This window comes from Zingiber officinale, chromosome 6B (genome assembly GCF_018446385.1).
Source record: "Zingiber officinale cultivar Zhangliang chromosome 6B, Zo_v1.1, whole genome shotgun sequence".
Lineage (NCBI taxonomy): Eukaryota > Viridiplantae > Streptophyta > Magnoliopsida > Zingiberales > Zingiberaceae > Zingiber > Zingiber officinale.
Genome location: NC_055996.1, coordinates 114,233,918 through 114,260,496, shown reverse-complemented (window position 1 = coordinate 114,260,496; position 26,579 = coordinate 114,233,918). Strand labels below are relative to the sequence as shown.

Genomic DNA, 26,579 nt, shown 5'->3' with positions numbered 1-26,579 from the left:
AATATGCTAGTCGACCAACCTAGGTGACCTTGGCGCCTAGACAGGATTAGGTGGCCTTAGGTGCTGACTAATCAGTTGAATCATCTAGACACTACGAAAATAGTGTAGGATTTTTATATTTTTTTTAGATTAGGCTTTTAAATTTAAAGTCCAATTAAAAAAAAAAAATATATAACCTTTCTGATCCAACAAGAAAAGAAATAGATTAGATATCAACAGTTGAACAATCTAGTATTTATTTATTTTAATGCTAGATTGTTGAACAAAAAAAAAAGAAAGGAATGTTAATGTCCTTGCAAAAGATGTTTCAAATACAAAAGGGTGGATTGTGGAGGGTGGCGAAGATGATGAGGTTGAATTAAGTTTCGGGACACTTGATAAATGGTTATGAAGCAACTAAAATAGATGAAATTCTACAACTCTAAAGAAGCTATGGAGTGACAGCTTCACGAGAATGATTTTACATTCAAAGAAGAAGAGAAGGATCACGATGTATTGAGTTTGTATTCGATAAAGAAAAAATTGTTAAAAATTATGGAAAAGAAGTAAAATAAATTTATAATATTTTATCAGTTGTATAATTTTAAACTTATTTTAATTAGATGTTATTGTGTTGAAATTATAAAATATAATTTATTATATAATTTATGTTGATATCGTAAAATCCGTCTAACAGTACCTAGTCCCCGTCTTGGTGGCCTAAGTGCTAGGCATTGGTCCAACGCCCAACTAACATCTAGCGAATCGAATTTTAGAACCTTGCACTGAATTAGTAAAATGCATGAACAAGAAATCAAACTGACACAACGTCCATGAAATATTGAACTACCTGCTAATGACTAATTTTCAGTAAAAGCAAACAAACTGTAAGCACATATTAGATAAACACAAGAAAAGTACAATATAAATTGAGTTGTGCATGATTTTAGTTCCTTTGCATGCATTCTTTATCTCTAGGTTTAACAGTGTAAGTATGCACTTTGTTTATCTGTATCTGTATCCTAGGAGAATAGCCACAAATATATTCAAGCATAATTCATAATTTTAGAGATAAACTAAGGATTAAAAAAAAAAAGGTGACATAGAGGCATTGTTTTGAAAATATTCCAATCGCACAAGAATCATTCAGGCTAGAACAATCTAGATGGATAGATTCTAAGTCATGGTTCATTGACATGAATCATTGATTTATGTTTTTTTATTTTTTTTTGTGTATTATCTATATCGCTTAGATTCTTTTACAACATATTTACATGATGTTGAAAATTATTTATGGCGGTTTAAATTTTTGTTTATAAGTTGACGAAGTTGACTAATTGGATGCAGTATATAGTATATGTGAACTTATTTTTTCATGCCATGATATTATTAGCAATATAATTATTTTTTAAAATAATAATAATGGATCATCTGTTATGTTGTGACTCAACGGCATATTGCTCGCATAAGCTTTAAAATCCATGCAGAGAATTTTGTGTAATACCTTACAAATTAGTTAGTTTGAAAACCTTGCAGATTTAAGTCGCAAGAAAATCTTTCATTCACAACTAACAAATGGTGCCCTCAATTTTCTTGGCCTAAGGGGGAATAGAACAAAGGTTGCAACAAAAGAAAACATTTGTAGATTCATCGCTACATAGTTCCCATTACGTGAACAATTTGTTTTAACAAAATTCTAATAAAAGGAAATAACCAGAATTTACAACCATTTAGGGTTTATCAATTTCAAGGAATGATTATCAGCATCACCACTATCATTTTATTTGAAAATCAACTTGAAATATTTAATTCCACAAAGTTACGTTCTTAGATTAGAATCAGTACATAAGCTACATATGTACATATGCAGCATGTTTATATATTGCAAACAGTCAAGATTATCATGCGTCATGTAAAATCACTAGATAAACAAGATCTTTCTAAATAGTCAAGTTACAACATATTGGATTATGCTAAATGCCATAATGCACTAATCAATGAATAGCAGAATCATTGGGAAGGTTTAGCTGTCGCATAATGTATAGCTTAAGCCTTAATGTATACCAAGAGATTAACATGCAACAAAATCACTTACTGATCTTAGGTCATTGTCCTCATTCAAGAACTTCCCACCACCTGCATCAACTATCGCACGTTTTTCAAGAAGACATTTCTGAAAAACATAAAATATCTCGTTTTTCAAGCAAAATCACGTCAAAAGAAAATTAAATGACAGCTTTTTATATGAATGTTAACATGATGACTCCGAGATTTATTTCAATCAAGGTTCAAAATCTCGACAACCATACTAGAGTTTTAGGGGGTGCTTGGTTTGTGGAAGAGAATGGGATTAGGAATGAGATTCATTGAAGTAAGAATGGGAATGAGGAGTTTTGAATCCGTGGACCCCACCATTCCCATTCCCCCATTTTACTTGGTAATGGCCAAATCCCATATTTGGGGGTTTGAATCCGTGGGCCCCACCATTCCCATTCCAAATATTAACATTCCAAACACTAACTTTCAATCCCTTTCCCATTCCTCATTTCCATTCCCTTCAACCAAGCACTCCCTTAGACTTTGACTAGAATGATAGTGATTCGGCCGTATTTATGTTTAGACGTAGGTGGAGAATTGGGAGGAAGAAGATGAAAAAGAAGAATAAGAAAATAACACATCTATATTTCTAACTCTATAAAATTGTACGATTTTAACATTTTATTGCATGAACAAAAGCTAAAAAAACATACGAACATCACTTCAACTTGATGTAGTTTGTCACATGTCAAGAGGTGTTGAATGTTAGTATGACATTAAACAAGTCAATATAATTGATACAACACAAGATAAATTACCTGTGCCAAGTAGTTTTGCGTAGTTTTAGAAATTTATCAAAACAATAAGTTTTGACTATCGCCCTGTACAAATTTCAAACCATGCATCAAAAAGAGATTGGCAAAAGCTTGTCAAGTTTACCATATTGCAATTACAACACTTGCTTCATATATTTTCATCACAAATAAAACAAAAACATCTATGGATATGTAATATTTGAACAAATGACACTCAAGTTATATTAGTAAGAAACACACAAATTAGCATATTCTTAATTTTTTTTTTTCCTTTTTGGTCTTGACCACAAGGCATCCCCACATTACACTAAATGTGAGAATCTTCTCCATTCAGGACAAGAGCAACAAGGTTAAATGCTTCCCAGAAATATCATGATACAGATTCATCACATATTCTTCAATAATATATACTTGGCAATTGACTGAACCACTTGATGCCATGTAAAAATTGTTTGAAGTGTGCAAAACTACCTACATCTGTTTGAAGTTTGAGGTTCTTGTTTTCATATCTGTTAACCATGAGTAACAGTTTAATATTTGTACATCTCGTGCCATTAACCTTGCAAGCAAAGTGGAATTTATTTAACAGAACCTAAACACCAAGAATCACAAAAGAACAACCTTATCTTGACACCAAGTCCTATCAATAGTGTGAGAAATACATTGATGACCAATAAAACAAAGATTCCAGTAATGGTCATGATAACAAATTCAGAGTCACCTATGTCAAATTAGATGGTATTCAGTGATGAAAAAACTACAATGCAATGTGACAAGATTTTAGCCACAAGTTCCAAAGGGGACAGACTGCCTCAGAAAGAAAGCAGTTCCTACCAATAATTAAGTGAAAAGGAATTACAAGAAAAATAAAACTAAAGTAATCTTGGAAATGATATTAAACTGAACCTGAGGTAACATATTTGCTACAGAAGAGATGACCATTGAGATTGAACTTTCCAAACAGGATGAAGATAGCATCAAATTATAAATTAATCAAAGAAAAAGAATTATATAAAATATTAACTACTAAGTTTCAACTGAAATGAGTAATCCTCTATCCAAACTGACTAAAGAGAACCATCTCAGATAGAAAGGACAAATTGTAATGTTCCTTGGAACATGAAGATGTTTCCTTTTGGTATCGCATAAATAAATAAATAAATAAAAATTCTAGTAACAATACTAAAAATAAAAGAGACTGATCATTCTAAAGGAAAATTTGGTAGAAACCTACAAAACTGTTGGCAAAGAACTATAAGAGACGGATAATGGAATATGGCGTGATGTGCCTTGGAAAGCAATCACGTGATCGAAAGAGAGAAGTGAAAATGAGAAAAGAAGAGGATTTTTTATTGTTATGAAAACTATAGTTTTTTTTCCCATTAATTAGTTAGGCCTAAAAGTTAGATAGTCATTGGTTGTAGTCTTATTTGATGAATAAAAATTAACCTACCTCTTAACATAAATGAATTAAAATAGAAAAGTTGATACATCAAACAAGAACTAACAAATTATAATGTCACCCTAATTAAGAATAATACGGCAAGTGAATAGTATGATGATTTGAAAGCTACTAGGCGTGGCTGAAATAGGTTAAGATGGTACACGCAGCTTCTAAGGCACACAATTACATATAAAATTCTTCAGGTTCCTCAATCAGAGTTAAGGTTAAAGGAGTAGAGGAAAACCAGGGACTAAGACTATAGTTAAGGAACTAAAAAATCAAATAACAGATCTCAAAGTTACTAGTGATATAATTTATTCAATGGAGATAAGATCCATGTAGCTAAAACCCAAACAGTTGAAATTAACATGGCTCGATGATAAAAATGAGTGAATAGAACAGAAGTTTGTGATGAAACACCCCACTCTTAGCTCTTTGATTACCTGTTTTGCCTTGTTTGATATGACTGAAAGAATGATATTTAAGCTAAAATTTCATAAATGGCTCTTCTCAAGATGTTCTTATCAAGTCCTTTTAATAGAAATACATCAACGGCAATACCAACCAAGGTTATTTACCAACCAAACACTCCTGTTGGCGCATACAGCTAAGAACCAAGATAGAAATTTCATCTAGGAACAAATATTAAGAACATTGTAAAAGTAAACACCAAGATAACAAAGCAGTAGTATCAATATTCATTATTTCTTACTCTTCTTTCAAGCGTGGAGATCATATCAAGTGAAAATAATACTTTGCATCCTTGAGTAAGTTGAGACCTTGTAAACGAAAACACAGGAAGAATTGGAACCATAGAATGTTCAACGTAAGTAAAACAATTAACATAATAATTAGTAGATGAGCAGAGGCATGAATCTGAAGGTCTTCCATGTGATGTCGATGGAATTAGCAAATTTCATCACAAAGTTAATTGGAACAACAGGGACAACATTGACAACTCATTGATTGTACATCACCCATCCAGAAATAAGGGGGGAAAACTGTAGTTGCTTCTTTCTTGTAGGTGAAGGAGAATAGGTCAAATAAATATCATATGTATCTCTTATATGGACAACTTAAATGGCATTGACCAAATATAGCAAACCACTATGTAACAACCTAAATATTATTTCCAAATTAAGAGGAAGCAGTTGTTATAGAGAACAAATATAATTTTATTATATGCAGGATCATAAAAACACTGAATTATACTACTAATCAAGTTAAAAAAGACCTCAGCTGAAAGTTCCAAGTTATCAACCCATGATGAAGTTAACCTTAAGACCAACAGAATCCTATGGAAGAGGAACTAAGACTTCACGAGCATGATGTCATAACTATGATTTCACAATGCATTCCTTTCAATGATTGTGGTATAGATCCTCATAAACCATTAGCACAGCAACGTGATTGAAAAAAATGCAGAGATATAAAAAATAAGAGCTTGCCAAATTAGCCAAAGGAACTTGCTAGTGAAGTGAAGATACCTCCTTCCCCGGAATAAATTGCAAAAAATGTTATCAGCTCAACTAAAAATGACAAGATCATAAATATAGCATGTACTATACAAATCATAAAATTAAGTCTAAAGAATATAAAGGAGGTCGAGAACAAAAAACCTTTTGAAAGTACAAGAAACTTTTGCATGAAAAATGTCTTTTGCAGATGCCAAAAAGCTACATTTTCTTGCTGAGGAAATCCTTTCAACATAATCAACAACATGTACGTCACCATGTTAGTCACTCAGGTTGCTCAATTGAGAAGTTGAGTGCCTAAACTGAAGACAACTGCAAATCACCAGGAAAAAGTGCCTTGAAGGAAAGCCGAAATGGACTAACATCACAATCAGGCAATGTTGTTCTCAGTAATGCCATAATAGCTTTTGTTACCTGATGTGCAATGTCTTCATTAACACAATTTCGGAGTAGCACAAAAATTATAATAATAAACATAAAAGGCAAAGTAATTAAGTTCATCCCATTCAAGAGAGCCTAGGATTCTGAAGTTTACCTACTAATTCACTTGCAATGGCAATATTACACATGCCATGGCCCAAGAAGAGAGCTTCCAATAATGAGATAAGAGATCAACTTACTCTATAAGATGCAGTCAGGATGCATATATTTGCAGTATGAAGAGAAAACTCAAAGATATTTCGAAACTAGTAATAAATTTTTATGGTCAACTTGATTCATGTGTTGTTTCTTTTAGCAGGGAATGTAATGGAAAAGTGAATACCTATTCTTATTCTAGCATTACAACTGACACAACTTGTCAATCTTAGCTAATTTCTGCAAAATAAGATGATGTTACTAACTGATGAGCCTACTTAGAGTTAATAACTGCTTGAAGAAGCTTCATCATGTGTTGCAATAACCTACAAGCATACGATAAGAAGTAAAAGCCTAATCACTAAAACGAAGATGTAACAGCATGAAGATGTAACAGCATAAACTAGATTATCCTCATGAAATAACAAAACTCAATAGTAGAGCAAGTTAAGAGACCAGCACTCACAGCTCCCATGACCTAACAAGCAATTACAAGATGCAAATATAATTAAGGCGCAAGCAAAAATTCTGCACGAAAACAGAAAGCCACCCTTTTTCCGATAAAAGGCAACCCCATGAGTATTAAAAGGTATTCTCCTGTCTTGCAAACATGCTTGGGATGCTTTTCCAGAGACCTGCATTATTTGATGTCACATGAGTAAGCAGAATAAACAAATTGGTTATAGCATCGTATGCAATAACTTACTTGTCTCCGGTAAAGAATCGCAACATTGCCAAAGGAGACGTCAGCATTGAGTCATGTGATGTCATCTCTAAAATTTTGTCAATGACAAATGCACATTGTGCATCTTCGTTGCGCCATTCCTTAATAGAAACCTGAATACTGTTAAGCAGCATACTTCAAACAGTGACATCAACACTTTATATCAAATATCATCATAATCATTTCCTCTTTGGGAGTACATACATTGCATGAATCTTATCACCCCATTGAAATCCATGCAATGCAATATTCTAATTAATTAAATTATTTTTCTACATTAACAAATATTGATGTTGGTCTACCACCACTTACATCTTTCATTCTAATAATTTCACTCTTCCAACAAGACAATTCATCGATCATCTTTGAACATGTATGTTCCTGTCGGGAAGCTGAGAAGACGAACCTGCCGGTGTGACGTGTCTGGAATGTTGACCGCATCTCAATGACCCGGATGTTGGGCTGTCTCCTGCATTGACCAAGTCGTCCGATGTCCTTTAGTGAACACTACTTGCCCCGGTCTCTGGTACCCCGATGCTCGAGGCGGGTCCCACGAATATATAAGTAGCTGACTAATGATAGAACTAAATAAATACAAGACGAGTACGATGACGTACCTCGCCCCGGAGGGGCGCCCTCGGATGGATCGGTGAGTTGGTCGCGCTGCTGATCGAGCCGTCATGGCCCCGAATGAGTAGATGAATATGAACCAGCTAAGGAGTCGGATCTGGGGGCGACAACATGGAATCTGGTGCAACATGGATCCAGAAGGCGGCATGCAGGCCGAGACATGACAACGGCACCTAGGCCAGAATACCACAACGGCTCGCAAGCCGACATACGGCACGCAGGCCGAATAATACCAATAACTAAGCGGCTCGATGCCGGAACACAACACACAAAGCACAATACCAGCCATGGAGGTCGTGAGTCGGCCAACGATGGATGTGGCATCGGAGGGCAGCGGCGGCGGCAATGGCCGCTGGGCTCGGTGGCTGTGGCAGCGAGCGGGGAGTAAGCGTTAAGGACGCAACTGACGATATTAGCGCGGAGGGCGCCGGGCGAAGTAGGCAGCTACTCGCTCGGGGGAGGAGCCGAAAGGGGAGGCGAGCTCAGAGGTCTCGGGCAGGAGTTCATGGCCCTCGGAGAGCTGGTTAGCGGCGACAGTCTCAACGCAGCGGAGAAGGAGGCCGAGGAGGCGAAGTCCGCGAGATTCCTCGCCAAGGGAGCCGCCGTCCAAGGCTGACTCCTCGACGGAAGGGGAAGCAGAGGTGGCAGGAGGTTCGGCCTCCAGTTGTTATTGAGGTCGAAGGGGGGCGTGGCGACGCCGGCGACGGTGGAGGAGGAGGATGAAGGCTCGCGGCCAGGGCACTTGGATCTCCTGAAGGAGGAGGAGGCGGCATCATCGAGGGAGGGCAGTGGCATGCATGAGAGAGAGAGGCGTCCATCCGCCGACGGCGGCGAGGGACCAAGAAAAAGTCCCTTCCTCTGTTCATGGTGGCGGCGGCCCCAAACTACAGCACGAAGCCAAAAAGTCCTCTCCCCCCTTCCTTCTCAATGAACAGTGCGTCTTATAAACTCAAAGCCCTAATCCTGCAAAAGACTGAACAGCCCCTCTCTTTCTCCCTAATCACTCCTACGCCCCAAGCTGCATCCGCATCAATGTATATATCATCTCTTTATTTATTCTTAAGAACTCCTCGCATCCATTTCAACCTTCTCGTCTCTGCTATAATAGCTTGTTGAATATGTTGTTTTTCCACATCCCAACACTCCTCAACAGAGTATCGCTAGTCAAATCACAATCTTATAAAACTTTAATTTCAGTGTCTGAGGACATGATTATCACAAACGACTCCAAATGCTTCACTCCATTTTGATCACTCATTTTATAGCTTATTAAGTATATCTTCATCAATATGCTTATTACATAACAAGTATACCTTGCTTCCACAGGAATTATCAATCACAATTTGTTTAATACAGCAACGTTTATTATTGTTCAGTATGAGAGCAGAAACTACCTCAACAATGCACTTGGTAGAGCGGTAATTCTTCTTCAATCTAACCTGTAATCAGTTACAGTCCAAATAAGAAATTAGGACCTTCACACGGAAGTCAAATGCTAGCATTCATGAAGAGTCAAATATTTTTAAGACTAGAAATAGCAAAATCAAAGGCACAAAACCTCTTTGACAGTAGGAAAGTTTCTTTGACAGCACCATTAAAACTGAATATGGACTGGATGCAGTTAAAAACAGAAATAGTAAGAAACATGAAGAAATACAAATATCTGGCTTTGAAAGAGAATAACAGCTTTGATCATATCAGAAACATGTATCTCAAAAATAAGAGTAGAAGTAAAGAAAACCAGAAGAAAATAAGCAAACCTGATCTTCATCACCAATAATTTTTACACGATTATGAGAAGCTAAAATCCTTAAGAGGCCATACTGCAATGAACTTGTATCCTGAAATTCATCTATAACAATTGCCTTCCAAGTGCTCAAACACTCATTGTACACTGAATATTCACAAATATTAAGTTAATTTCATATAACATTAACCAGAGTATGCTTGGATACTATTAGCATTAAGTGCACATAATGACCTTCAGGGAAATCAGCAAGTAACTTCACAGATGAGCTAATGAAATCATGAAAATCCAAAGCGTTGCAAGAGCTAAGAATCTTGTCATAGTTTTCAAGGATCAAAGCCTGATTTTAAACAAAAGAGGTTAGGTCATGTCATTCTTAACAGAGATGGAGGGATGGATTTATAATGAGAAAAATCACATACACCAGTTTCATCACCATTTATACCACAGTCTTCAGCTGTTCTGCCAGAGGCCTTAGCCTGCCAATGTATTGTAAATGTCATTACACATTTGCAAATATAAATGAGCAGACCACCAAAATCTTGTGTGTGCAATGATTATACTTAAACAACAAAATATATAACAAACAAATCAAAATGCTTAACAATAAAAAAGATTAAAAGATATGTAAGTACTGGTGTATGTCAAATTTGCAGATTCTGGAGTACAAGTAGCAACTTTTCAGTAGATCATGGCCTACAACAAACTAAGCGTTAGAAAACACATTAGCTGTCCATGTTGAAAGAGACAACAAAAAGTTAAACAACTTCAGAACAGAGTTTTAAATGCCAGTCAAATATGATGACTCAAGTTCATTGCACAGTCTGAGATGTGCTTTTCTCTGTCTGTACACTGGACACACAATTGGCATGAATCACCTATCCTAACTAGTCACCAAAACAGAAAGCAGCAATAACTTGCAAGGAATTTTTTGAAATTTGAGTCCACAGTCACTACAAGTAGTTCATAGAATATGTACTGGGATATCATCCATTATACCAACCTGTATGATCCTGTGGTAAAAATATATAGGTACCAGTTAGCGCAAAACCTTTTCTAGTACCAGCACTCCATCAGACTAAGTTGTATATACCAGACCAATTAAAATTTAATCTTTGCTTGTATGAACATTCAAAATAGGTGACTCATGATATGCTGATCATGTACTTTTTTTCTCAATGTTAGGTTTCATCCATCGTGATATTAATGTTTTCTAAAGAAAAAGAATAAATATAGGGGGAATGATAATCCCAGCTAAAGAATTAGTCATATAATTAAATCCCAGTAAGTTAAACTTAAACTTATTTACTAGTAGAACTTTTCGAATAATAAAATTTGAACTTAGCTCGATATTATTTATTTTGATTACTTTAAGTTTTCCATTGTTGTCAAATGTAAAATAGCCTAAGTTCTTGATTTTTAATTTTGTGAATTTCAATCTGTCTCCCGTCATATGTTTGAAACACCTACTATACAACATCCATTAATTCAAATCATTATTTTTTACCAATAAAGTACTCAATTTGGAACCAACTTAAGTAGATTTTTAAATGCATAGATTGATTTCAGCTAATTATTTTCCATCTCACTCATTCTATATATAAAACATAAACTTTATGAGTTCGTGTAAGATAGAGTTAAATTAATCTTAACTTTTAAATTGATTTAAAGTTTAAGTTCATTAATATAAGAAAATTAATCAAGTTGAGAAATTAATTAAAAATATGAATTAAGTTTTGAAAAATAATTAGATTTAAATTTTGAAAAAAGAATGAGTTTGGTTAAGTATTTGATTAGTTTGAGTTAGGTTAAGTAAATTAATAGATTAATCCTTACATCTCACCCATTTCTAGATTAATCCTTATAAATTTTTTTTTGAGATGTTTATAATTTGAAATCTAGGAATTGATTAATATTTAAGTTATACTTTAAGTTTTTATCTAATAATCCTAATCTAGGCAGCAATAAGGAAAGCAGTAAATCAGGCAATCAAGCAAATCTATCTAATAATAAAGATGGTCTTTCTATTGAATTCTCCTAGATCATAACCTCAATAAAATCTATCAAGGTAATGATTTGATCATTATGGATCCAATATTAATTAAGTCCAACTTTATTAGTCAAGTTCGAGTTAAAGACTCATGCTTGGACTAGATTTCTATTAGTTTGATTTAGTAAAGACAAGTAAGATCTGAATCGATATTTGGCTTTGTATCCAAGTTCGGATCGGTTATATACGGCCCTTTATTTTCCAAGAATAAAATCAAGATTATTGAAACACAAAGTGAACACAAAGCTCCTACATCCGTTGTACTTTGTACTTGTTGAGAAAGCTCTAACATGGTGCGAGCCTCAACTTGAACTTAGTCTTGAGATTTTTAGGAGGCGCACAGAAGCATGTATTGTTAGGACAATAAGCATACATTTCTTCTGATCACAATATGCAAACAAATTACTTTTTTAGTTGTTCTAAGAGTCAAGTACATAGTCATCTAGTCTCTGTCAAAATGGATGAAATCAACGATGTAAATTCATATAGCCAGGGTATAATAATTAGTTTCCAGTGAATGTAATCCTGAAAGAGCGAGGCAACAGATATAGTAACTTATTGTCTTAGTGCAATTGAGGAACTTAGTTTCCCGCAACATCTAAATGATTCAACAAGCTGCTCTTCAGTAACCTAAGACAACGAAAGTAACTAGAGTCAGAAAAATACAAGACTATTCATTCAAGCTACCATCTCACTCCCGTAACATATTGTTGGATACAGTCAGAAAAATATAAAACGCGTACAAGATTACGAGGTATGAAGTTACGCCCTGCATACCTTCTGGTGAAGATTAGAAACAAAGACAGACCTCCTGATAGACTCTCCGTATTGAGCCATTGGAATTCTGTCGAACCTATTACGCATCTCAAGCAAACTGTACTTTCTCTGCGGAAAAGAAAAAAAAAATCAATTACGACAAGTAGGTTTCCCTTTTCCTCCAACTACAGAAGATTAAATCCGGATCAAGGGACCGTGATCGCGCTCCTGTCCAGAATAGAATAAGCATGGCCAAGAGACCCGACGATAGTAAGGAGGGGGGAACGAACTCCTCGGCAGAGGGGTTCAAACTGGAGAAATGCGAGGGCGAGCACATCTGAAATCGATTCCGTGCGGTCAAATCGGCCATCTTTCGTAGCACGGGGAGAGGAAGATGATGGAGGCTGGACTTGAAGGAACGGAGTCGATACCTGGAAGGAAGATCAGGTGACGTAACCGAGGCGTTGCGCTTAACTTCAGAAGAAGTCCGGAGAGCCGGCGCCGCTCATCGTCGCTGTCTTCCTCAATCTCTCCTCTCTTCGCCTGCTGGCCGCGATTCCAAAGAATTATTAAGGCCTTGGCCCATTTATCAACTCACTAGGGAAAAATATAATAGATTACCCGTTGGATCAGTGAGAGAACGACTCTTCTCATAAACATTCGAAACATACTTAATTGTTGTCCAATATATATTTGTCACAAAGTTTTGAAGTTTTGATTATGGGACTATCTTTTCTTGATTGTGGGTCAATGGTAGGATTATTCTTCAAATTATATTACTATTCCCCTTCATGAGATGTATTCTCTGTGTAACATTCCCTTTCTCCTTATGAGATTATTTTTGAGGTTTCCATGATTCATTAAATTTGATGTTACTGGAGAGAAACTACAATCTAAAAAGATTATCGCATCTTTTATTAATTCCAGTTAGTAGCATATTCGCTAATAAGCCTAGACTTCCTAGAATTGAACATATTTGTAATAAGATAAAATTTTATATATCTTTGAGCTACTTTAGGATGATTGTCAAGAATATGCTTATGGTTATACAAGTATAAGGACCTACATCAATAGGTGAGAGTAACGCTCCATCATAAGTAATACATTATACATGGGAGCAACGCTCCTTCATAAAACTATAAATGATCAAGACATCTAGCTATTTAGCTATGAACTTCGAGAGATCACCCTACAGATAACCTATGGATAGTTCAAAATAACAAGAGATTGCTCTACCATAAATAACCCGTGGACAGACAAGATATAACTATCTAGCTACAAACTGCGGGAGATCACTCTATCACGGATACCCCGTGATCAGCCTAGGGTATAACAACTCAAGAAGAACAATGTAACGACCCGACCCCTCGGCCCCTTGGGCGGCCCATCTGCGGCCCAACTGACGACCCCTTATGTCGTCGACCGACGACCCTCGATCATGCCGTTACTAACTAGGTCTTCCCACCTCTGGCCAGTGGATTTTTGTCTTCCCCAGGATTCAAACTCTAAACCTCTAGGATAAGTACTAGAGTTTATGAATCCTGGTAGCCAAGTGAGCGCCACTCGACTACCAGGATTCATAAACTCTAGTACTTATCCTGGAGGTCTAGAGTTCGAATCCTAGGGAAGGCAAAAATCCACTGGCCAAGGGTGGAAAGACCTAGTAAGTAACGGCACGACCGAGGGTCGTCGGTCGACGACATAAGGGGTCGCCAGTTTTATTGTAACGACCCGGCCCCTCGGGCCCTTGGGCGGCCCAACTGGCGGCCCAACCTTGGTCCCTTGGGCGGCCACAATGGCGGCCCAACTGGCGACCCCTTATGTCGTCAACCGACGACTCTTCGGTCGTGCCGTTACTCACAAGGACTTCCCACCCATGGCTAGTGGATTTTTGCCTTCCCTAGGATTCGAACTGTAGACCTCCAGGTTAAATACTAGAGTTTATGAATCTTGGTAGTCAAGTGAGCGGCAGGGGTCGCTAGTTGAGCCGCCATTGTGGCCGTCCAAGGGACCAAGGTTGGGTCGCCAGTTGGGCCGCCCAAGGGGCCGAGGAGCCGGGTCGTTACAAACAATATAACAAATATATCGCAACCACTGTCAACTCTCTCAAGATTATAGTGGGGGCAATCATCAACCACTCGTAGGAGACTTAGTTGAAAGGATAGATCGGTCACTGTCAACTTTCTTAACATCATAATAGGTCACTCACTCGTATGAGACTTAGTTGAGGGGATATATTGTCACTGTCAACTCTCTCAACATCGTAGTGGGTCACCCACTCGTATGAGACTTAGTTGACATAATATACTGGTCACTGTCAACTCTCTCGACATCACAATGGGTCATCCAATTGTAGGAGATTTAGTTCACAAGATATACATACAACAACACAGTGTAAAGTTACTTACATAATAACCAACTACATCATCAAGAGTATACGAACTCTAAGCAATGATCCATAATCATAACTAGCATGTTAAACATAGGTACATCCAGAATCATAAACTAACACTCACATATATCTATATGTATGAAATGATCCAACAAGTGCCAACTATGCTTCATGCATAGTAATAGTAATACTTATAGTACACACGACACACGTGTGTACACTACATGGTATATACATAACAAATCATAAGCATCTTCCTATGGTACACACCATACATGTGCATACATTACATGATGTGCATCAATTAACATAAGCATTTTCCTATTGTACACATTATACACTTGTATACACTACATGTCATGTATCACATAAAATAAGCATATGCCTATTGTACACACCACACAAGTATGTACACTACATTATATGAATAATTAAAATGTCAATCATCCTATTGTATACACCACACACGTTTGTACAACTACAAGATATGAAAAAAAAAAACTGAAATTGCATGGATATAAACTGATCAACTCAAAGATCAAGCATATACGTATCAAACTAATGTTAAATAAGAATAGTCAAAATAAAGTAAATTAATCCATCAATTAAATTCATGCACTAAAATCAATAAACTATAAAAATCAAAAAAAAATTATTCTTCAAATTATAATTCTCCTTTATAAGATATATTCTCTATGTGACATTCCCTTTCTCCTTGCAAGATTATTTCCAAGGTTTCCATGATTCGTTAAATTTTATGTTGCCAAAGAGAAACTACCATCTAAAATGATTACCGCATCTTTTATTAATTCCAGATAGTAGCATATTTGTTAATAAGCCTAGACTTATTAGAATTAAACATATTTGTAATAAAATCAAATTTTATATATATCTTTGAGCTAAGGATGATTGTCAAGAATATGTAACTTACTTGTCTGAAGGTGATGAGATGGTGCGCTGGCTCGGATCACTGAAGAATAGCGAGCTTTCTTAAGATCTGAAAAAACTCCGCAACAATCCTGCACATAGTCAGATGATCCAACAAAGCGTTAGTGACCTAAGATCAGGATGGGAAACCCTTGCTAGTCGCTCCGACGCTCAAGTTAGTCTCCTCGCTCAAAAGTGGAAGAAGAATAGTAGAGAATGCCAGAAAGTAGGACATCAAATGCAAATGATTGTGTTAAGTACTTTGTCAGCGGAGAGGATTTTCCTTTTTATACCACCTTACATAACCTCCACGATAGTGAGATGGTCCCCGATTTGTTAGAATCTGTTAGAAGATGAGAAAAGTACAACCTAGACGTCGTGCAATTATCCTTCCAGGAATTTTTTTCTACCCCAGATGTACTTCCTTTGTCGTTTATCACTGGGGCCTGTGATAACATGTCTCAAGGACTATATCATTTTATCTGGTTGATTAATGAGGATGGTTCGAGGGAGAATATTCCTCGACAAGTTTGCCAAACTATTCTAATGTTGTCGACAACTTGTCTGTTGAATATGTCCCAGCCAACCATTAAGCTGGTTGTATATAGAGAATACCTTCTGTTGAACATATTTTAGCCGACCATTAAATCGGTCGTATATTGAGAATACCTTCTATTGAATATATTCCGGTCGGTTATTAAATCGATCGTATATTGAGACTACCTTTTCTTAAATATATATTGGTCGTATAAAATAGCTTCTATTGAATACATCCCAGCCGGTCATTAAGCCGATCGTATATTGAGAGTATCTTCTGTTCAATATATCTCGACTAGTCATTAAGCCGGTCATATATTGAGTACCTTTAAGCTCACTCGGACTTTGCCCAATCAAGCGCACACAAGCAACCTTACGTTCGTTCAACCTTCGCTCGGTCGATCATATGCTAAGAGCTTTATAAGGCTGAGTACCTTAAAGCATGTTTGGGTTTTGCCCGGTCGAGCATACATAGACAACCTTATATCCGTTCGGCCTTTGCTCGGGCAATGATATGCTAAGGGCTTTATAAGGTTGAGTACCTTAAAGTTCGTTCGGGTTTTAGCCAATCGAGCATACATAGGCAACCTTATGTTCATTCAACCTTCACTCGACCAATCGTAAGCTAAGAGCTTTATAAAATTGAGTACCTTAAAGCTCGTTCGGATTTTGTGTACATAGGCGACCTTATGTTCGTTCAACATTCGTTTGATCGATCATATGCTAAGAGTTTTATAAGACTGAGTGCCTTTAAACTCGCTCGGGCTTTACCCGGCGAGCGCACACAAGCAACCTTATATGCGTTCGGCCTTTGCTCAACTGATTGTATGCTACGAGCCTTATAAGGCTGAGTACCTTAAAGCTCATTCGGGTTTTGCAAGGTCGAGCATACATAGACGACCTTATGTTCGTTCGGCCTTCACTCGACCGATCGTATGCTAAGCGCTTTATAAGACTGAGTACCTTAAAGCTCGTTCGAGTTTTGCTCGGTCGAGTGTACATAGGCAACCTTATATTCGTTCGACCTTCACTCAGCTGATCGTAAACTAAGAGCTTTATAAGGTTGAGTGTCTTTAAGCTTGTTGGGGATTTACCCGATCGAGTGCACACATGTAACCTTATAATCGATCGGATTTATAATCGATCAGCCCTATCTGAACATCCAGCTCGAGAGATGCTCAAGCACGTTTTTGGGACTTTGATGCAGGGTGATCAACAGAACCAGGTACCAAACATCACCCTATCCAAATCTTGATCGCCACCTCACCTTGACTTTAATATCCCTATCATTTTCTGAGTCCGCTCATCATAACTCATATCAATGCTTATGATTATGCATGTATACAAGGACCTAAATGTAAATTAAATTAATCTAATACATATATAGTAGAGAGGGCTAACTTTTTACATCTTCCTCCACTATCCACAACAAAAACAAAATGCTAACACAAAACTATCCAGGATTAAACCAGAATCAATAGAAGAATGATTTAGATTGTTACCAAAAACAAAAGAAATGATATTGAATTTTAGTGAACATTACTCCAAGAGTCATCTTATCAACCAACCGGCTAGGATGTTGAAATGCAGGTCGTTTTCCCCATTGATGAAATAAAAATGACACTGGATCTGTCTTCCATGTTAAACCTGATAAGATAGCAACAGCATGCAGCGCCTAATGACTATAATAATATAGATAATAACCTGAAGAAAATTTATCACTTATTTAAAAGTAGAAGTAGCTCTTCAGAAAACTATTGTTCAAGGCTATGTCAGTTATCCCTTCGAAACAGCAGGAGATATCATCAATTTTCTTAACATCTCCATGAACCTTCTCATCTGATGTTTCCAGTCCCATTGAATTAGAAATAATTTTATTTGAAATTACCAAATCTCGGGAGACCGCCTCACTCTAATAAATTAAACAAACAAAATGGTAATAGATCAATACAACATGTTCCTGACATAGGGCAAGATGAGAAAAACAGCACAGACATCTATAACCATCATTAAAAGACATAATAAACAGCCAAACTAAGCAGTAACTAACATATACTCAATCAAGAATGTATACTCCAATATCTGAAATTCTGACAAGAATACAATAAAAGAAGGAAAAACAAGGTTTAGTACAAATAGGAAATTCAACCATAAATTCAAATCATCAGAATAACCAAAAGAAAAGTCAACTGAAAGCGCCTGTGTCTCCAGAAGATGACCTGGAATTTCATTAACGTGAAGGTTGGAGTAATTGAAAGTGGCACCAGAAGCGTTAGACCAACAATAATAAAAGGATTTGTGAAAGTGAAAAGGCCATATGATTACCTGCCAACTGGAATCCATGATGACATACACAATATACTTCTTTCGAGCACGAGTCATTGCAACAACATATAAAAGCCTACGCTCCTATTCATGACAAGATTTCCGAAGGGAAGAAAGCTAAGAATATAATGAAAAAACAGACTTATTACAAGGCTCACCTCAAGAGTTGTTGCACCTTGGTGAACACCATTATATTCATGAAGCAAAGGAATTTCATTATCATTGGCCTACAACCAACGCTAGCGTCAAAATGCTAACGAACTCATTATTAAAACATAAATAAAGTCTTGATGAGATTCCACATCAGAAGGCAAAAGCAGAAATAAAATGTTGAAGTTTACATCTTCATGAGTTTTGGCATTATTATTTAAAAAACAGAGAAATTCGAGTCTCAATTAGCTGAATGTGTTCCACAGTAGATACACCCAACTTGAAAATGTCACTTGTATGCCTAGTTTGTTGGTGCTGGAAGCACCAGCTAATTGAACCTGTGCTTTGATATTGGCAAAGGGTTCCTACACAGTCCCTGATCACAGAACAAGCCAAGCAGCTGCAAAGCAATAAATAAGTCATTAAACTATTAGCATGTCATCATCCACCAGCTTGAGAATATAAATCTTACATTTCACTTACCTGGATAGGATGACACAAGGTCCAGAGTCATACAAGGCCAAGCCAGCAATATCATTTTCCTCTTCAAGTTACAATGATATTCTTTTTGCATTTTGGAATTTTACTAACAACTAATTGTGTGTCAAGCTACAATGATGGTGCATACTGAAATTTGATGTCTATGGTTGCCCTTGTTTTCATTCTGAAAGAACTGTATGATACAATATTAGATAGACAAGTGGTGTTTCCCTAGGGTATTACGCTTTACAATATTGCTCCCTGAACCTTTTTGAACATTGTCTCATAAAGAGGTTCTTCATCAACTACCTGTCCTTTTCAAGTCCATCCGTAGTAGATAAAAATGAGTCTATTTCCGTTTCATGTCAAACTAGCGACACATCATGACAATGGTGAATTGGAGATGGGAGGATGGATATGAGAAAATTCTTCAACAGGAATCATAATTTTGGAACTGCATTATACTAACAAGGTCACACTTTGGCTTGCATTGATGCATGCCGAGAAAAATTTAGATTAAGAATAGGACTATAATAATTAGACAGTTAACTGAAATTAATTGTTTCGTACTATAGCAGACTGATACTAACAATTAAATAGAACTAAGAGCACTTAGCGAGAAGAAGAAAGATGGTTTTTGTGTGTTTTGGTTTGAGGTTCTAGTGGCCTTTTTGTAGAAAATATCAACTTCTCCTCAAATTCCATTCAAAGGGAGATAGCCACTAACAACCATCCCTCAACCGTTGCTTAGTTGACAAACTCTAATCATTGGGCTAAGCTCCATTTAGTTAACACTACCTACTTTAATTTGTCTTCATTTTTGCCTTCTTCACACACACACACACGAGTATAAATTATTATTCTGATGAATTTAATTGTATATGATCAATGAGATCTGAAATGGAATTCATTAAAAAGGAAGAGGATTTTATTTATAAGAAAGGAAAAGGAAGAACCTTTAGGAAGTTCAAAAAGTCAAGCTAAAGGAAAGGAGAAAAGGTTTCCATCTCCATATGAAAGTATTATTATTAATTTCTTTTATCACACATTTAATTTGCATTAACTCATGATTGCCCTTACAAGTTTTGTTAATTCATTAATATTAGATAATAATTGAAACAAAAAACACAAAGAAACATAAGAGATCAATTATAGATGGAAAAAATAAATACATTGAAACGTGTAGAGAAAATTAACACAAAATAATACTTGGAATGCAAATTGCACAATACTTAAATTGAGTGAAAATGGAGCTGCAATTTCTATTGGCAGATGCATTTGCATACCTTCACGATGAAAACAACATCCCATTCTAGACCTTTTGACAGAAAGAAAAGAAAAATGTGTTCAGCTATATCCTAACCATCGATGTCAATATGAAGGAAATAACATTGTTAATTACAAAAAATGAACCTGGTGAATAGTTGTCACTGTAACAGAGTTTTTATTTTCTTGCCTACTAGATCGAAAATTTTCTGTTTCTCTCAAAGTTATGAACTCAATGAAGGACTTGAGTATGCTTCAACAACCTTCTTCTTTGCTAATGTTTTGATCTTCTGAATCAGTGTTCTCAAAAATGGCCTAGGAGGCCGTATAGGCGCTAGGCATCAGCTAGCCGCATCGAAAATATGCTAGTCGGCCAACCTAGGTGCCCTTGGCCCCTAGGCGGGATTAAATGGGCCTAGGTGCCGAATAATCAGTTGAATCATCTAGGCACCGTGGAAATAGTATAGGTTTTCATGTTTTTCTTAGTTTGAGCTTTTAAATTTAAAGTCCAATTTAAAAAAATGAAACGTAACCCCTTTCTTTTGTTGGGCTTAAGTTTTATAAACCCTAAACTCTGGTCCAACAAGAAAAAAAATAGGTTGGATGTCAACAAGTTGAACAATCTAGTATTTATCCAATTTAATGCTAGATTGTTGAACAAATTAAAAAAAAAAAAAAAAAAGGAATGTTGATGTCCTTATTGCAAAAGATGTTTCAAATGCAAAGGTTGGATTGTGGATGATGGGGAAGATCATAAGGTTGAACTAGGTTTCGAGATCACTTGGTAAATGGTTGATGAAGCAAAGGAGTAGATGAAAAACTACAACCCTAAAGAAGCTCTAGAGTGACAACTTCACGAGTATAATTTTGCATCCAGAGAAAAAGAGGAGGATCACAAAGATGTATTGAGTTTGTGTCCGATGAAGAAAAAGTTGTTGAAAATTATGGAGAAGAAGTAGAATAAATTTGTGATATTTTATTAGTTGTGTAAATTTGAACTCATTTTAAATTAGATGTTAATGTGTTGGAGTTACAGAATATGATTTATTATATAATTTATGTTGATACCATGTAAATCGTCTAACGGCACCTAGTCCCCACCTTGGAGGCCTAGGTGCTAGGCATTGGTCCAGTGCCCGACTAACACCTAGCGAATTTTAGAACCTTGCTCTGAATTAGTAAAATGCATGGACAAGAAATCTGACAGACTGACACAACATCCATGAAATATTGAACTACCTGCCAATGATACTAATTTTCAGTAAAATCAAAAAACTGTAAGCACATATTAGATAAACACAAGAAAAATACGATATAAATTGAGCTGTGCATGATTCTAGTTCCTTTGCATATGCATTCTTTATCTCCAGGTTTAACAGTGTAAGTATGCACTTTGTTTATCTGTATCTGTATCCTAGGAGAATAGCCACAAAGATATTCAAGCATAATTCATAATTTTAGAGATAAACTAAGGATTAAAAAAAAGTGACATATAGGCATTGTTTTGAAAAGGTTCCAATCGCACAAGAATCATTCAGGCTAGAACAATCTAGATGGTTAGATTCTAAGTCATGCTCAAGTTGGTATTGCTTAGATAAAACTATTTTTTCCAAACAAACAAACAAGAGGAGATTATATATATATCGCTCAGAACAACATTTGTAATTTTGTTATATAAATTGGCATTGGTTCATTGACATGAATAATTGAGTTATGTTTTTTTTGTGTATTATCTATATCGCTTAGATTCTTTTACAACATATTTACATGATGTTGAGAATTAATTATGGTGGTTTAAATTTTTGTTTATAAGATTGATGAAGTTGATTAACTGGATGCAGTATATGGTATATGTGAACTTATTTTTTCATGCCATGATATTATAAGCAATATAATTATTAAAAAAAAATAATGATAATGGATCACATGTTATGTAGTGACTCGATGGCATATTGCTCACATAAGCTTTGAAAACCATGCAGAGAATTTTGTGTTATACCTTACAGATTAGTTTTAGTATGAAAACCTTGCAGATTTAAGTCGCAAGAAATTCTTTCATTCACAAATAACAAATGGTTCCCTTAATTTTCTTGGCCTCAATGGGAATAAAACAAAGGTTGCAACAAAAGAAAGCATTTGTAGATTCATCGCTACATAGTTCCCATTACGTGAGCAATTTGTTTTGACAAATTTCTAATAAAAGAAAATAACCAGAATTTACAACCATTTAGGGTTTATCAATTCAGGGAATCATTATCAGCATCACCACTACCATTTTATTTGAAAATCAACTTGAAATATTTAGTTCCACAAAGTTGCGTTCTTAGATTAGAATCAGTACATAAGCTACATATACAGCATGTTCGAGATCAGGGATTAAAATACCGTGCCAAACCAATCGAAACAAGCAAAACATCTGGTTTCACCCACCGATTGGCATTGGCACGACCCCAATACTAGGCCCCGTAGCAACAGAGAGGCATCACGCGCGGAGGAGTCATGCGACCTCACGGCCACTGCGGAGAGGTCATGCGACCTTGCAGCCGCTATGGAGGGGTCGTACAACCTCACAGCCGTTGTGGAGGGGTCGTGTGACTCCCGCGTCTACGGCGGAGGTGTTGCGCGACCTCGCGTCCGCCGCGGAGGGGTCGCACAACCCCCGCGGTCGCGCCGGAGTCACACCACGTAGTCACACGACTTTCTCACGTGTCGCTCACACTATTAATGACTGTGGGAAGCATCCACCCTCAGTCCATTATTTGTACACATGGGATTAGATTAATCCCATTGAAACTCTTTACATATATCCTACAAACTTAGCTTCATGTCACCAGACATGCTCATGCATTTTTTAATTTTTATTGGCGTGTTTTGTTCTAATTGTACTCTTTTTAGTCGAGGACAGATCAAGTTTATTTCACTGTGATGGACCCCAACAAGCACGACTTAGGGTTGAGTCAAAGGTAGGACAAGAGAATTGGAAATCATAATAAGCTATAAATCTTTATTATATTATATCTTCAAGATGTGGAAAATTAAAATGAAACCTGTGTTTGCAAAAATTGCACTTCATGCATTGTTTGAACAAAGAAACCAGTTGGAAGGCACATTAGAGGAAAAGAAGCAAAAACATTGAAAGGTCAGGGGATATTCATCAATCGCTTGTAAACAAGTTATTTGGGAGGTCGGAAAGCAGTAGTTAAGCTTTGAACAAAGGAATTGTAGTTGTACTAGGTGATGCATCAATAAAATCTCAAACTGATTTACATGTTGATGAAGAACCTAAACAAAACAAAAATAAGATGGGGAACGAAGAATTGGCCTTATCTTCATTTGCAAAGAAGTTCTTGCACCACAATGGTGCACAGCAAGGATTTGATTCCCTACAAAATATGTAACAATGTCCTAAGGAACATAAGGTAATGCCAACTTCATGGAGGTTACATATATATCTTTGGAAAACAAAACATCAGGAAAAAAACACATTAAGATAATCTAATTTGAAATCCAATCAAGAATGTGTCAATATGAACTACAAAAACATTAAGAAAAACAATGAAATAATCAAATGGACATGTCTTGCACAAGCATAGTCTAAAAACTCGATCAATTCCAGTCCGGAGTGTTGGAGTTGAATTGGAATTTGGAATCAATCAAGCCTCGTCTAGTTGTGACTAATTCAGGGGGCATTTGACCAAAAAACTTATGATAGAATGTAAATTAGAGAAAATTACATGACTCCGTCTCTTCAATCAAGCTTCTTTTGGACATAGCTTCTAAGATAAACTATGGATTCCCTCTCTTTAACATATTTTTTATTAGCCAAACTATGAAAATTGTGTTGTTAATTATCTATTGTTATTGTGGTTTTGCTTTTCTACTTATTTTTGGGTGGATTGCAGAAGATAGTAACAATACATATATAGGCATTAATTTGCAAACAATAAAGGTACGCAGGCTTACACACTTTTCTTCATGCTTCCTGCAAGCTGAAAACAAAATGAGTGAAATGTGCTGATTTCAATTTCTTTTGCAACTGCTTTTCCAGCTACTATTCCAATTTGATCCCTCATCTCTGATGTAGCAGCAATTGTGAAAGTCATTGCTAGGATGTTGGATGGATCAATTCCCTGAGAGAATACAATCCAAATAAGGAGCTAAGCAAATGAATACCCTTACAAATATTATCAATCATTTAATATTAGTCATGATTAGGATCCACATACCTATTTGAGCAGTGTCAGCACACGCCAAACCATTGTGGATGTCTGAACCATTGCATCCATCAAAACCAGGAGAATAATAAGTATAGTTCAGTGAAAACGGAGCCAAGAGATATACCTTTCCACTTCCTGGACCAGCAACAATCATCAATGGGACTAAAGTGTCACTGCAAGCAGCTTCTCTCTGCGCGTCATTAACGTTTTTCTAATAATCCCAGTACTTATGCAGCTTCAAAGACTCATCGTCAGCGTCCTCCAATAAGAGAGCTGCTTTCCCCCCCCCCTCCCGGTCTGACACACACCCCTCTTCTTCTCCCCTCTCTCCCTGCCAAAGGACACATGTAGCCTCCTCCTTTTTTTTCTTTTTTTTTAATTTCATTTAATTTTTATTTAGTTTAAATTTTTTAATTAATTTTGTTTAAAAATAACTCTCAGTATATTTTAAATTTTATTTTTTAATTAATTTAATTTATTATTTTTTATCAATACTTATTTTTTCAGTTTTATATAAATTTTATTTAGTTTTTAGTTTTTAATTAATTTTGTTTATTAATTTATTTAGTTTTATTTTTTAATTAATTTTGTTTATTATTTTTCATTAATACTTATATTTTTTAAATTTTATTTAATTTTATTTATTATTTTTTTAATATTTATTTAGTTTTATTTCTTTAATCAATTTTGTTTATTATTATTATTATCAAATTTTTTAATTTTTTTTATTTTATATAATTTTTAAATTACTCCCTTCCTGTAAATTACCTTCCTAATTTGACACTTAAATTATTCCTCATCCAACTATTGACACATGTCATAATCTTCTCTCCCTTTAAATCATCCCTCACTCCAACCATTGACACATAACACATGTCAATGGTTGGAGGATGGGTAATTTAAAGAGGGTGAGAGATTCTGACATGTGTTATGTGTCAATGGTTGAAGGGATGGATGATTTAAAGGGAGAGAAGATTATGACATATGTCAATAATTGGATGAGGATAATTTAAATGTCAAATTAGGAAGGTAATTTACAGGAAATGAGTAATTTAAAAATTATATAAAATAAAAAAAATTAAAAATTTTGATAACAATAATAATAAACAAAATTGATTAAAGAAATAAAACTAAATAAATATTAAAAAAAAAAATAAAATTAATTAAAAATAAAACTTAAATAAAATTTAAAAATATAAGTATTAATGAAAAATAATAAACAAAATTAATTAAAAAATAAAACTAAATAAATTAATAAATATATATAAGTATTAATGAAAAATAATAAATAAAATTGATTAAAAAATTAAAATTAAATAAAAATTTAAAAATATATAAGTATGAATGAAAAAATTAATAAATTAAATTAAATTTAAAAATAAAACTAAAAAAAATCAAAAAAGATAGAAGGGCAGAACAGACATTTAAAGGGGGGAGAGAGAGGGGAGGGGGGAAAAGCAATTTACCTCCAATAAACCCCTCAACCTACATGAACCCAAGTCCTTGTATCCGCCCACTACACATCCCTTATTTTCCACCGCCTCCTCACCTAACCTTTCCTTCTTCACTGTTGACCTCTTTTCACATATCGCGTCCACCTCGTGCAGAAATGCCTCGTCCAGGTCGTCATCAAGAATGGTTTTTTCTGGTATCATGGTTCCGGAAGAAGACGGAGTCGAGCAGCCGTCTGTGATGTCAGAAAGCGGAGCCCTTTGGCGGCATCTGTCAAATACGCAGTGAAAAAATGCTAGCTCAGCAGGCAAACCAATCCAATAAAAGGAGTAGAATCGAACAGAAGGAGTTGATTACTTGGAGGAGGAAGAGGGAGGCGAAGGGAAGAGTCCGTCGCGGGATCTCTTGCTAACGACGAGGAAGGGTTTGGACGCGCCGAAGGCGCGGAACCGCCTTGCCCAGCAAATCTGCAGTCGACGGCGACCTGGCGATTGTTTTCGCCGGAGCCCTCAATCTCCCGGAACCGATTAGGACTATCGGAGTCCGACTCAAGTTTTATACCATGAAATTGGGCCTTAGGCCTTGGGCCTTGAGCCTTGA

At 35.9% G+C, this 26,579-nt stretch overlaps 1 protein-coding gene and 1 long non-coding RNA gene across 5 annotated transcripts; both read right to left on the bottom strand.

The window, feature by feature from the left end:
* Positions 1-1,819: 1,819 nt before the first annotated feature.
* LOC121989070 (ATP-dependent DNA helicase SRS2-like protein At4g25120) lies at positions 1,820-12,813 on the bottom strand. The gene is made up of 10 exons (XM_042542889.1): positions 12,665-12,813; positions 12,449-12,570; positions 12,255-12,362; positions 9,850-9,906; positions 9,662-9,767; positions 9,441-9,574; positions 9,239-9,291; positions 7,457-9,119; positions 7,033-7,170; positions 1,820-6,961 (listed from the first exon to the last, which is right to left on the bottom strand). The coding sequence occupies exons 3-8, from the start codon at positions 12,339-12,341 to the stop codon at positions 9,110-9,112; spliced, it is 447 nt and encodes a 148-aa protein (XP_042398823.1). The 5' UTR covers positions 12,342-12,362; positions 12,449-12,570; positions 12,665-12,813; the 3' UTR covers positions 1,820-6,961; positions 7,033-7,170; positions 7,457-9,109.
* A 5,332-nt stretch (positions 12,814-18,145) lies between these two features.
* On the bottom strand, positions 18,146-25,004 carry LOC121989073. Of its 4 annotated transcripts, none has more exons than XR_006114154.1 (6): positions 24,652-25,004; positions 24,537-24,578; positions 19,048-24,440; positions 18,573-18,964; positions 18,415-18,498; positions 18,146-18,308 (listed from the first exon to the last, which is right to left on the bottom strand). It is a non-coding gene; the product is annotated as an uncharacterized LOC121989073 (long non-coding RNA). The 4 variants fall into 4 exon arrangements; XR_006114156.1 differs by having other exon boundaries at positions 18,573-23,693; positions 24,274-24,440; XR_006114157.1 differs by having other exon boundaries at positions 18,573-23,693; positions 24,278-24,440.
* Positions 25,005-26,579: the final 1,575 nt, after the last annotated feature.